General features: G+C 39.4%; 1 protein-coding gene across 1 annotated transcript in view; it reads left to right on the top strand.

Moving 5' to 3' along the window:
- Positions 1-11,867, top strand: part of LOC141982774 (uncharacterized) — a 61,003-nt gene extending 49,136 nt beyond the window's left edge. The window contains exons 12-16 of the mRNA XM_074945119.1: positions 394-432; positions 1,446-1,547; positions 3,595-3,709; positions 9,189-10,028; positions 11,012-11,867. Of these exons, the coding sequence (XP_074801220.1) occupies positions 394-432; positions 1,446-1,547; positions 3,595-3,709; positions 9,189-10,028; positions 11,012-11,067 (1,152 nt within the window). The 3' untranslated portion in view covers positions 11,068-11,867. The remainder of the gene's footprint in view (positions 1-393; positions 433-1,445; positions 1,548-3,594; positions 3,710-9,188; positions 10,029-11,011) is intronic.
- Positions 11,868-12,532: the final 665 nt, after the last annotated feature.

The raw sequence follows: 12,532 nt of genomic DNA, 5'->3' as shown, positions 1-12,532 counted from the left end.
AAGGGTAAAGTAAATCCTATTAGCATTTCACCTTAAGAATATCAACTTATCAATAGCTGTAACATTTGAAATAAAATGTTAAATATTTAACAGTAAAAGACCTGTTCTCTTATGGTCAACGTGAGAACAGAAAGGTAATTGCTGAAAGTGAAGAGGATTTTCAGGAACTCTATATCTTGGGACTGAAGTCTGTCTTAATTTTGAAATTTATGTAGCCCAAAATGGAAATATTGCAGTTGTTACTGTATATACCAGCAATAAGGACCTAAGATTATAATTGCTGTAAAATACTTTCTTCCCTCAAGCATTTGGTTGTTATATTTTATGATGTTTTGCAGAAGAATATATATAAACACTGTAATCAGTCCTTGTGGTGGTTTTTCCCCCCTACAGAATGATCCAGTTCGAAAGCAGAAAGCCCTAGAATACTTGGTATGTACAAAAAGTACTTTTGCCAGGATTTTGCTACGTTTTAACACTGGATTTGCACCACTGCAGAAAGAACAAATCTTGCATGAATCACTGGGAAGAGTATGAATGAACTTGATCAGTAATTCCTACTTTTCAAGTCATATTTCTTCACATCTTATTTCATCAAATCTTAAAGATTGGGCAGCTGCAGTATAAATAAATCCTTTGCTGCTTGCTATTGCCCAGAACATCATACACTAGAACTTGAATTTGAACGGCTTCAGAGTTCAAAGAAATAGAGCTTGATATCTCTGCTTTTTGTAGTAGAGATTTTAACATTAGCTGCTGTAGTAGTTTTTAATAATGTTTAATGTCTAAAATGCTTTGCAAGGAGAATGTTCATGATTAATTATGGCTTGTAATTTGTTTAGGTAAGTGTCTAGTCTGTATTTTGAAGCTCTGAGAAGAAAAGGTTACTTAACTATTTTCTTTAAAAAAAAAAAAATTTGGAGAGAGGCTCAAACACCTGCTTCATCCTGCCTTTTTGGTTTTTACTGTGGTGCTCTCTGGCTGCTCTCCCACTCTTTTATGCCATTTTGCCCCATCTATATAACAAGATTCCAGGAATCTTAATCTGAATCCTAAAATGTCTGCGTCAGTGGAAACAGCTACCAGTGTGGATGAGAACCCTCTTTATTTAGATTATCATCTGGTTCAGCCATCACTGGGATTTGAGGCCTGTTAGCATCCAGTTTGTAAGTTCTCAACCTTTTTTTGCTTTTTTACACACACAACTTCACAAATTACACCATCCACTGGCCAGGGTTTTCAGCTGCTTGTATAAATCTCATTTCCTTAATTTTTTGCTCGAGTTGGTCATAGAACTTCATCTGAATCCATCTATTTTGCATCTGTTTCCCAAAATTTATGATCTCCTTGGGGAAGTCCGGTTGAGTATTTGAGATAAGTGTTCTTAATTATTGTTTGAAACTTAATTAACCTTTTTGAATGTGTGATTATTTTTAATTTGACAGGAAACTTTTCGGGTCACCTCAGACACAGAAGCAACTCTTGTAGTTAGTATTACACAAGATCTGACAGAAGCTTTGAAGACCTTTTGTAAAAAGAAAGCAGCTGTAAGTAATCGGTCTACTTCAATGACTAGTTCTATATTGTCGTGTTCTGTTGCAAGGGTTTTCCCATTTGTTTAACCACTCCTCCCATTCATAATCATGTAACGTCCCTGCAACAATTATGGCAATTGGCACAGAAATTAGAAAATAAATATAAGTAGCTGTCTTTTAGTATAAGTGTGCTTGGTGTTGAGAAGTTAATTGCATTGTGTTTTCCCTTTAATTTCTTTTCCATGTCCCATTTTGTCCTGTTTTTCTCCCCTCTGCATGTGCATCTCTGCAGTTGACCTCCTTACTTCCTTCTGCACATGCTTACATGTTGCCTAATTGTTCTCCCACCACACTGCTTTCCTGCTACTTATAAGGGAACTAACTCAACCACTTGGTGTTTTCCCCTCAAGTGACATTACTTCATTCTTTTCTCCCCTGGACATGTGGACAGTTCTCATTGGTGGCATGTAGCTCTGTTCCTGCTTGAGGCTTTGAGCCATGAGGACAGCTTCTGCTGCTTCTTCTCATATATCAGCAGACTGTAGTAGAGACATCTAGGCTGGTTGCTCTTCTGTTTCTATCAGCTTATATATAGGGATCAGTGAAAATCATGGTTTCATGGAACTTGTGAAATTAGCCTAGTATTGTGACTTTCAACAGCAGAGAGGCAGAAGCAGGCATCCCTGCTTTCTCCCTGTTGAGACCAACGGCTGCTCGTGGCGGGTTAGCAGACTGGTCCCATTCTGGAGGGGGGCAGGGAGGTGGTGGGTTGGTCCTATTCTGCGTGGGAGGTGATTGGCTGGGGTGGGGATGTGTCTCATTATATGGCTCCAGATGGTCTGGCCCAGTTCACGCTGTTTGGCTCCCGCCAAGGTTGCTGCTTCCTGTCTGGCTGTTGGGAGGGGGGAAGAAGGGCTGGCTCTGGCAACGCAATGGTTGGGAGCCTGGCCTGCCTACACACGGTAGCTCCTGCAGTCCCGAGGGAGACACTGCAGGACCTGAGACCAGGATCCATCCCTCCACCGTAACCAACATCTTAGCTGTGCGGCCACTGCTTGGAACAGGAGCAGGTGTGTGAAGGGCCCTGCCCTGGCAGGAGGATAGAGTGGATGGATCCTGGTCTCAGTTTCTCACCAGCTGGAGCTTTAGTTTTTTCCTGGGACCTGCAGGGGCCGCTGGTGTGTGGGCCACACTGAGGCTCCTAATCACTATGCAGTAGCCTGGCCTGGAGCTGAGTGCAGAGTGAGCCAGGCTCTGATCCTTGCCTCATGCTGGGCTGGGTCAGATCAGTCAGCACCGTGTGGTGAGACATGCTGCCTGCCTGCCACCCCTCGATTCCTTGGATTAGGACCTGCCCACCATCTCTGCTTTCCCCACAGGCTTGGGACTGGCCTGCTCCCCCTTTTCCCCCACGAACAGCCTCCTCACTGTTGGAAAAATTGAAGCAGTTTGGTTCTGGGGGGACTCAGCAGCCATGCATATCCCATGAAATTCAAATGTTCACCCATGACATTGCCATGAATATTATTTTAAAATATAACAAAGTTTTGAAAACCTGTACAGTAACTGGAGAAGGAAGAGGGGAATAAGGAAAATAATCACTGAAGTCTTTCAAGGAAAAAAACATGAGCACTGTCAAAACTAGAATGTATTAATACTAGCCAAATGGTAAGTATGGTTGGTTGGCTTTCATTTTGTTAGCACTCGGCACATTTTGATAAACAGGTATCATAAGGCGTGGGTGTGTATGCATGAGAGAGAGAGAGAAAGCTCAAAGGCCTAACTTGTGTATTTGAGGTTGATTTTACTCAGATTAATGGCTAATTCAAAACCCAGGTCAAATGGGAGGAAGTCATTGTTCCTCACATTGATAGTTGGGAGAAAAATAGGGAGCAAACTTGAGCAGCACAGCAAAACATAAGATTCATTGCTTAAAAATAGCATTGCCAGTGAACATTTATTGGCATGCTATGGGAAAAGTTGCTATTTTTGAAATGTTGGAAATGAAATGTAAATTTTTAGAACAAATACCATGAGGTGTGCTATTTTTTTCCCCTAGGTCAATTATGCCAGCAGCCTGAGGCCATTGATGTCAATATCTCAAGATGAGCTTTCAGCAGGAAAAAACATCCAAAAACCCTATAAGTCTTATGAAAATTACAAAGGCAATTCAGGTACTTTGCAGGGTGTCTTTGCCGAAATATTATTTATAAAGTGGATTTGAATTCACAGAACATGCTATTTGAGGACTTAAACTTCTGCCCAATCATGCTACTCTGCCACTAGAATGCTGTGCTTTAGAAGTGCTCTGTGATTTCCATTTGTTGTCTGGTGCAATTCAAGGAGTTTTGGATTTTAATCTGTTAAATCCTTCCTGATTCTGGTACTGACCACCTGAGGACCTGCCCATCTCATTGGGTGGTGCCAAAGTAGCTGAGATTAACAGGCGGTGCTAGAGCTGTCATCTTCTGGCTTTGATGAGAGGGTTTCTTCAGTGAGGGGTTGGTCTGCCATATTTTCCAGTGAGCAGAAATAAATCGTCTGGAACCACTAAGGGCACAGAGTAAGATGCCTCCCAGCTTGTGACCTGCTCTAAAGTATTATTAAACCATTTTGGCAAAAAAAAGAAATTACGTATGGGTCAGCCACTACATCAAACAAATACGAGTGGAGTGGTGCTATACCAACCTGCACGTCCACCTGAAGAACAGTCTGATTTGTTAAAGGGAATTCTGGGACTGAAGAAAGATATAGCTGATTCCATGGTATAAAAGCAAACTATCCCACTGCATAGGAAAGATAGGAAGCATGGCAAGAGGCCACCCTGGCTTAACCAGGAGATCTTCAGTGATCTAAAACTCCAAAAAGAATCCTATAAAACGTGGAAACTAGATCAAATTACGAAGGATGAAAAGAAACAAATAACACAAGTATGTAGGGACAAAATTAGAAAGGCAAAGGCACAAAATGTGATAACTAGCTAGAGACATAAAGGGTAACAAGAAAACATTCTACAAATACATCAGAAGCAAGAGGAAGACCAGACAAGGTAGGCCCGTTACTCAATGGGTGGGGGAGGGGGGATATTAGAAAATGTGGAAATGGCAGAAGTGCAAATGATTTTTTTGTTTCAGTTTTCACTAAAAAGTTTAACAACTGGACGTCTAACTTAGTGAATGCCAGTGAAAATGAGGTAGGATCAGAGGCTAAAATAGGGAAAGAACAAGTTAGAAATTACTTAGACAAGTTAGATGTTTTCAAGTCACCAGCGCCTGATGAAATACATCTTAGACTACTCAAGGAGCTGACTTAGGAGACATCTGAGCCATTAGCAATTATCTTCGAAAAGTCATGGAAGATGGGAGAGATTCCAGAGGACTGGAAAAGGGGAAAATTATAGTCTATAAAAGAGGGAATAAAGACAACCCTGGAAATTACAGACCAGTCATCTTAACTTCAATACCCCGAAAAATAATGGAGCAAATAATTAAGCAATCTGTTTGCAGATACCTAACAGATAATAAAGTGATAAGTAACAGTCAGCATAGATTTGTCAAGAACAAATCATGTCAAACCAACCTAATAGCTTTCTTTGACAGACTAACAAGTCTTGTGGATGGGGGGAAGTGGTAGGTGTGGTATATCTTGACTTTAGTAAGGCTTTTGATACTGTCTCATATGACCTTCTCATAAACAAACTAGGGAAATACAGTTTAGATGGAGCTACTATAAGGTAGGTGCATAGCTGGTTGGAAAACTCTTCCCAGAGAGTAGTTATCAGTGGTTCACAGTCAAGCTGGAAGGATGCATCAAATGGGGTCCCTCAGGGATTGGATTTGGGTCCAGTTCTGTTTAATATCTTCATCAATGATTTAGATAATGGCATATAGAGTACACTTACAAATTTTGCGGATGATACGAAGCTGGGAGGGGTTGCAAGTGCTTTGGAGGATAGGGTTAAAATTCAAAATGATCTGGAGAAATGGTCTGCAGTACATAGGATGAAATTCAATAAGGACAAATGCAAAATACTTCACTTAGGCAGGAACAATTAGTTGCACACATATAAAATGACTGCCTAGGAAGGAGTACTGTGGAAAGGGATCTGGGGGTTATAATGGATCACAAACTAAATAAGAGTCAACAGTGTAACATTGCAAATAAAGAATACATCATTCTGGGCTGCAAGCAGGAGTGTTATAGGCAATACACAAGAAATAATTCTTCCGCTCTACTCTGTGCTCATTAGGCCTTAACTGGAGTATTGTGTCCAGTTCTGGGCACCACATTTCAGGAAAGATGTGGACAAATTGGAGAAAGTCCAGAGAAGACCAACAGAAATCATTAAAGGTCTGGAAAACATGACCTGTGAGGGAAGATTGAAAAATTGGGTTTGTTTAGTCTGGAAAAGAGAAGACTGAGAGGGGACATAACAGTTTTCAAATACATAAAAGGTTGTTACAAGGAGGAGGAAGAAAAATTGTTCTCATTAACCTCTGAGGATAGGGTAAGAAGCAGTGGGCTTAAATTTCAGCAAGGGCAATTTAGGTTGGACATTAGAAAAAACTTCTTAACTGTCTGGGTGGTTAAGCACTGAAATTTCCTAGAGAGGTTGTGGAATCTCCGTCAGTGGAGATTTTCAAGCAGGTTAGACAAACACCTGGCAGGGATGGTCTAGATAATACTTAATCCTGCCTTGAGTGCAGGGTCTGACCCGGTGTGCCTGGGGCAGCCCTCACTGGAAATGCCAAGGTCAGGGCAGGCTGCAAAAGGGAGAACAGGTACTCCTGAGACTGGCGGGTAACACTGAAGTTAAACTCCCCAACCAGTCACAAACTGTGCTTCTGACCCCCCCACACTAGTTATCAAGAAGCAAAAAAGGAATCTCACAGCCCCCTTATTGCGTTCCAGTTTTCTGGCTCCCAGTCAGCACCTAGGTCCAGTACAGTGAGAAGTTACTTAAAAAACTCTGTTCACATATACAAAATGTTCTTCTGACCCCAAAGGGTCAGCCACATTGCCAGGTCAGTGTAGGTTTGGATCTTACCCAAAATACTAGCCAATCCTTTAGTGCTTAAAGCTAAAGGTTTATTATAAAGAAAAAAGAACAAGAGAGGTGTTAAATGATAAAACACTCACATACAGTGACTTTAAAGTCCATCCAGTCCCTAGCAGTATTAGTGAGTTTGCTGGCTTGAAAGTCCCGCTGGACACATCCACAACTTGGATGGGTCATTCAGTCCTTTGTTCAGAGCTTCAGAAGTTTGTAGGAAGGTTACTCCAGGGGTAAGAAGCAGGACTGAGGACAAGAAGCAGGACTAAAGACAAAATGGAGAAGATGCAGCTGTCTTTTATAGTCTTTTTGCCATATGTCAGATACTTCCTTTATTTCGAACACATTCATAGCAGAGAGCACATGACTTTGAAAGGCCTCTTAGAGTTCTCTTCTTAAGCATGTCCCTGCATGCCTTGCTGATTCATATACCTTGCCTTCTGTCAGTTGTATTGCTGATGTCCCTTAATGGGCTGTCAAACAGGCTAGGCAGTGCTAATACCAGTCTGTCTGGGTGTGTTACCCAGATGCATAGCACAAGTTTGGAACTACAGACGTACCATACATATAATTTACAATACAAAGGTGATATAAACACATAAACGAGATTATCATACCTGGCAAGTTATAACATTTTTGCAGATAACCTTACACGGCATATCTGGCATAACTCATGGCAATTTTACAATATTGGTATTCATAATATCCTAAACTGTCCCCGAGATTCCATACAGTGTCACACGGGGGACTGGACTAAAAAACTTCTTGAGGTCCCTTCCAGTTCTGTGATTCTATAAATGAAGTGAATAAAGCAGTAAAATTTCAATGTCTGATGCATATAATTAGTTAGAAAAAAATAGGTTTGGAACTTGAAGCATTTTGGTTAAATAGGCAAAGTGAGATGGTTAATAGAAATTGGAGAAAAGTTAGAATTTTAGCAGATTCTCAAAAGCTCTGTGAAAACAGGATATTGCTTAAAGCCAAGAAGAAAATTCTCAGATGAGCTGCAAAAAATATTTTAAATCAGGCTTGAATCTATATTTTATTCATTATGTTGTAAAGGTTTTAATTTTGTAAAATTCCTTCCTTCTTTTTTTCCACTTTGAATGCAACAGCCTCCCCTTCAAAAGAACAGTGACATTCCTGATATTTCTAAGACAAAGACCTCCTCTTTATCAGAATGTTAGTAATTTGAGTTAAAACAGATGTAACAACTCTTGGAGTTTTACCACTGACTTCAGTGGGAACAATGAGGCCACCCCTAAGCGCTTTTGGAAATCCAGTCCCCAAATATGTAGACCTCACTGAGGAAGCAGATTCTGCAAACAATAGAAAGGCTGAGCACTGAAAATCTCCATAATAATTGCGTTAAATATTTTTGGCATTCCAGTTTCTAAACTGGCCTAAAGTGACATGAGAAAAGTAAACCTGACAAAGTGCTGTGTTAGTTTCACCTACTCCCTTCTTAGGTTCATCTTGGACATACATTCTAAACGTGGTGGCTGAGAGGCAGATACGTTTTTGTGGTTTTTTTTTTACCTGCAGTGTCTTCAGATTATAATTGTTTTTCAGGCACTTTAACATTTCTGCTATCCTTCATTTGAGCACAATACTATTAGTTGGTGAGGCACACGGTCACAGCTTATTTTCATGGATTTGCGTCTTTTTGTTTTTTTGTTTGTTTTTGGACTCGCTGGCTGTTACCTGTTTGGGAATCTTTGCCACCTAGATTCCTTCTCTAGAACTAAACCTCTTTGTAGGAAATGTCAGAAACTTCATTAGCATATGCTGTCTATCCATTGGTGGTACATTCATGCTACCCTTAGTGTTCAGACTCGTACGTGAGTATACTATTAAAATGGTCTTTAAATTTTAAAAACATTCTTTTGACACATTGTATTCTTGTGTCTGTAACTATTGCTGTCTTCAGTCGTTCTGTGCAAGGGCTTGTCTACACATATAAATGTTACTGCTTTAAGTGTACTGGAATAGTTAGTGGTAGAAAACCCTAGCATGGATTAAGTTATACCAGAATAAAGGTGAATAATATCAAAAGGGAAGAGGGGAGTAAGCTGTACAATTTCAGGCACCTTTATACGGATAGAACGGTGTCCACATTGGGGTTGTACTGATATAACAAACCTAACTGGATAGTTATACCTGTTCAGAAATGGTGTGTGGACCAGGCCAAGTAATTAGGTACTGGTGCACAACCAAGAACTACTTTCAGAGAACAGCTAAGGAAAATGCTTCTCTCTCCTGTGAAGGTAGTGTGTTTAATTCAAATATTTGTGACTTAAGTGATTTAACTATTTTTGAGTCAGAATCATTCACCCACTTTCCTTCATTAATTTTATTAACATTTTATTACAAACCTGGTGAAAAGGCAACTAATGGTGGTGGTTTAACATTTTGCCCATCTAGTAGGTGGTGAGACACAAGTGGTTTTTAATAATTTAAATACTATCCTAAAATACAAAGGGGGTAAACTTCCAGATTACCACCCACCCTCCCCGCCATGGGCTTAGTTAAGTTTGACCAACTTCTGCTGCTGGCCTTTCTGTCATTTTATTTAGGTTTACTTGCATGTTTCTTTTCAGGAAATACTAACTGGAATCAAGATTTTTCATCTCAAAGACCTGAACAGGCACAATTTACATCACAATTAGATGCAAACCCTTCATTCACCACTGCCAGTTCATACAGTTACCAACCAGGTGATGGATCATCGTCATATGGACTAAGACCTAATGATTCTGCAACAATGGCTGCACTCAGTAATTCATTTGCCCTTCAGACGGGAGGCTTTGCTACTGGAATCAATGAATGGCTGAAGCAATTCAACCAATCTGCTTCTGTATCCTCCCAGTCCACTTCAGTTGGAGGCACCTCTCCCTACTTCACATATTCAGGAAGTGGGTATTCAACAGAATACAAGTCTAATAGTGCCCAAGGAAACAAAACTACAGCACCTGATAACAGAAGCGCTTATGGTGTTGGAAGTACAAACTGGAAGAGTCAAAGAGCATTTACAAATACAAGGAATTTACCTGACCAGAGATCAACCTATTCTTCTTCCTCTGCTACGTATCCTTCATCTGGAGGATATTCAACAAACTATCCTTTACAAGGCTGTTCATCGTACTACAGGAGTGAGTCTGCAAATTCCACTTCTTCATCAAGAGGTGGTTCTAGGTGGTCAGAAGAATTGAGATATCAGAAATCAAATTTCAAGACTGGTTCAGCCTCATTTCGTTCCTCCTCTTCTGTCCACAATTCATACAGAGATTGCCAGCAACAAAGCAGAGAGTCAGATAAGATGTTTGATGAAAATGCCAGTGGTCTTACTCCCAACATTCTGCATAGACTTCGTGGAAAGGATGTGCCTACAATGACCAGAATGCTCAAGCAGCTGACTCCATATTATCCAGCACTTCAAAGTAAGATTGTAAAGATTTTAAGCTTAGTAAAGCCTTGTTGATCTAGTTTGTAGTGCTACGAAGCAGTAGTCAAAGGTTCAAACTGTGCAGAGGGCTGACATGGCTTGTTCAGTTGTGAGGGTTGCTTTTGGGTTGACTTCCCTCAACATCACATTTGCAGCTCAAGATTGGCATTAATATTGCTCTGAAGGGAGCTCAGTTTAACTCTTCTGAGGACTGATATAATTGTTTTGGTGATGTGGTTGTGGGAAAGTGATGTTATGAAATAGGAGAGAATCCTACCTAATTTTAGTTGGGGATTGGTCCTGCTTTGAGCAGGGGGTTGGACTAGATGATCTCCTGAGTTCCCGTCCAACCCTGATTTCTATGATTCTATGCATTGGGGGGTGGGGGAAGAGAGCTTTGGTCTGGGCCGTCTGGCTGTCCAGGTTTCAAATTTCATAAAGCAGCCAGTTTGCTTCAGACAAGAGTGGCTGCTAAAGAGAGACTGAGTACAAATAACTGGATTGGGGGAAATCTAGCATTGGCGATAATAGTAGAGAGACATGCAAAATGTGTGTCAAACACACTTGGGGATAATTTTTTTACTAGTAAAATATTTAAACAGACAGTTTGATATTGATTCTGACTGCTGTTGAGATGGTAATTTGTCACATTATTTTGCTTTGGTATCTACACAAATAAGCATTATGAATTGCAGTTTGTTTTAAATAGTAGAAAAATATTCCATTTTATGAAATGTATTTCTAGAACATTTAAGGCAGAACTGAATTAATATATAACTGGGGCCAATCATCATGTTGGTGAATTTGCCGGACAGATAATGCAAACTATTCGACTATATTAGAATTAGGAAAGTTAGTTAAGGAAATTAGGAAAGCTAAATCTCTAATTTTTAACGTGGTATCTGATATATGCATTTATGCAAAGTTGCATAAAAATGAATAAATAATTTAAAGATTTTTTCTTTTTTCCTTCACCAGAAATCAATATTGAAACATTAGTCAAAGCATTAATTGAAACTAGAGAAATAAATTAAGAAGATAAAACAGCTGAACTGGAACAGATGAACAGAACACTGAAGAATCTTCATTTTGAGTTTTTAGGAAACTGAACAATTTAGTTCTGGATGTGATTTGTTTTTTTGTTTTTTGTGGAAGGGGATAGGGTTTGTTTTTAGTACAGTAAAAATGTAGTTGGAGCACAAATTATTGTCATGGAGATGAATATACTGTCCAGGCATTTTTATGCATTTGTTAAATATTTTTAGTAGATTGCAGTGAAAACTCTAGATTTTTGAGGGCTGGTTAATATTAATCACCCTTTTCCAAAAAAAGGTTTTGTATGTTATAATCCATTTAGAAAGAATATTCACTGAAAATAGAGTTCCATTGCATGAAAAATACAGAAGTGCATTACTTCACATATGACCAAATGGCCAGTTCTTCTAATTTTAGACTTTATAACTAGTTAGGATATATTTTAGAAGTGACTATACTGAATTTCTTTTTGGAACGCATTAAAATGATGGGCCCTAAACAAAACGTTTCTCCTACTGTGAACTCAAAATGTGCTCTTAAATAAGAAAATGCAAACACTTGTTAGTGGAGAAACTTAACCAATGTTATTTTTAAATTGTAAAAATGCACACAAATATGGAAATACAACCAGAATTACATTGTATAGAATAGCATTCTGCATTTTCAATTTTTATTTGTGTTAAAAAAAAAAAAAAAATCTGAGCATTTTGCAGTGTTTATTTTCCAAACATTAAAATCAGGATGAAATTGGGTTAAAATATAAAAAAATAGAAAAATTGGGGGGGGAGAAAAACAAAAAAACCCTTTTGTAATATACACATTTTACTACAGTATACACTTTTTTTTAATGTACAAAGGGATATTTTGTCTCTCTATGAGCTAGTAGGTTTTCCAAGTATTCTGGTTTGCATATGCTTCCATAATTTTCTCCCAAGTATCCTCACTCAGATTGAGCCTCTTGCTGTCTTGGAGGTAATCCAATTTTGAAAATGTGCACTCTGCATCAATAAATCCCGGGGGTACACTCAGAGCTCACTGTGCTACTTTGCTGAAGTTGGGAAGTATGTCTTGATGACTGTTCCAAAAAGCCCACACATCCAGTTTCGCATTGTCAGGGTCAGGCAAGTTCATGTAAGTAGTAAACTCCCCTTTCAGATTTGAAATCTTATCGTTAGTGGCAAATGGTTCAAACGCTCTGGTCATAGTTTGCTGCAGAATTCACCTTGAGGAAGGGGTGCAACACCTGGATGACATTCCAAAAAGAATCTTCTGCACCAAACACTTTGGGGTTCAGGTTATGCGTCACAGGCATCTCCCATTTCTCACTGAGCATTGAGTTGACGGTTTTGAACGCTTTTTTGGTTTTCTTGTGTTCTGGGGTCAGAAGGATTTCCAGAAATGGCTGAGTTTTCTCATCATATGTTTCTCCTTCACCTTTTGTGTTCAGTTCACCTGAGATTTTGG

This window comes from Natator depressus, chromosome 2 (genome assembly GCF_965152275.1).
Source record: "Natator depressus isolate rNatDep1 chromosome 2, rNatDep2.hap1, whole genome shotgun sequence".
Taxonomy (NCBI): Eukaryota; Metazoa; Chordata; order Testudines; family Cheloniidae; genus Natator; species Natator depressus.
The sequence above is the reverse complement of the archived record's forward strand: the minus strand, read 5'-3'. Positions and strand labels throughout refer to the sequence as shown.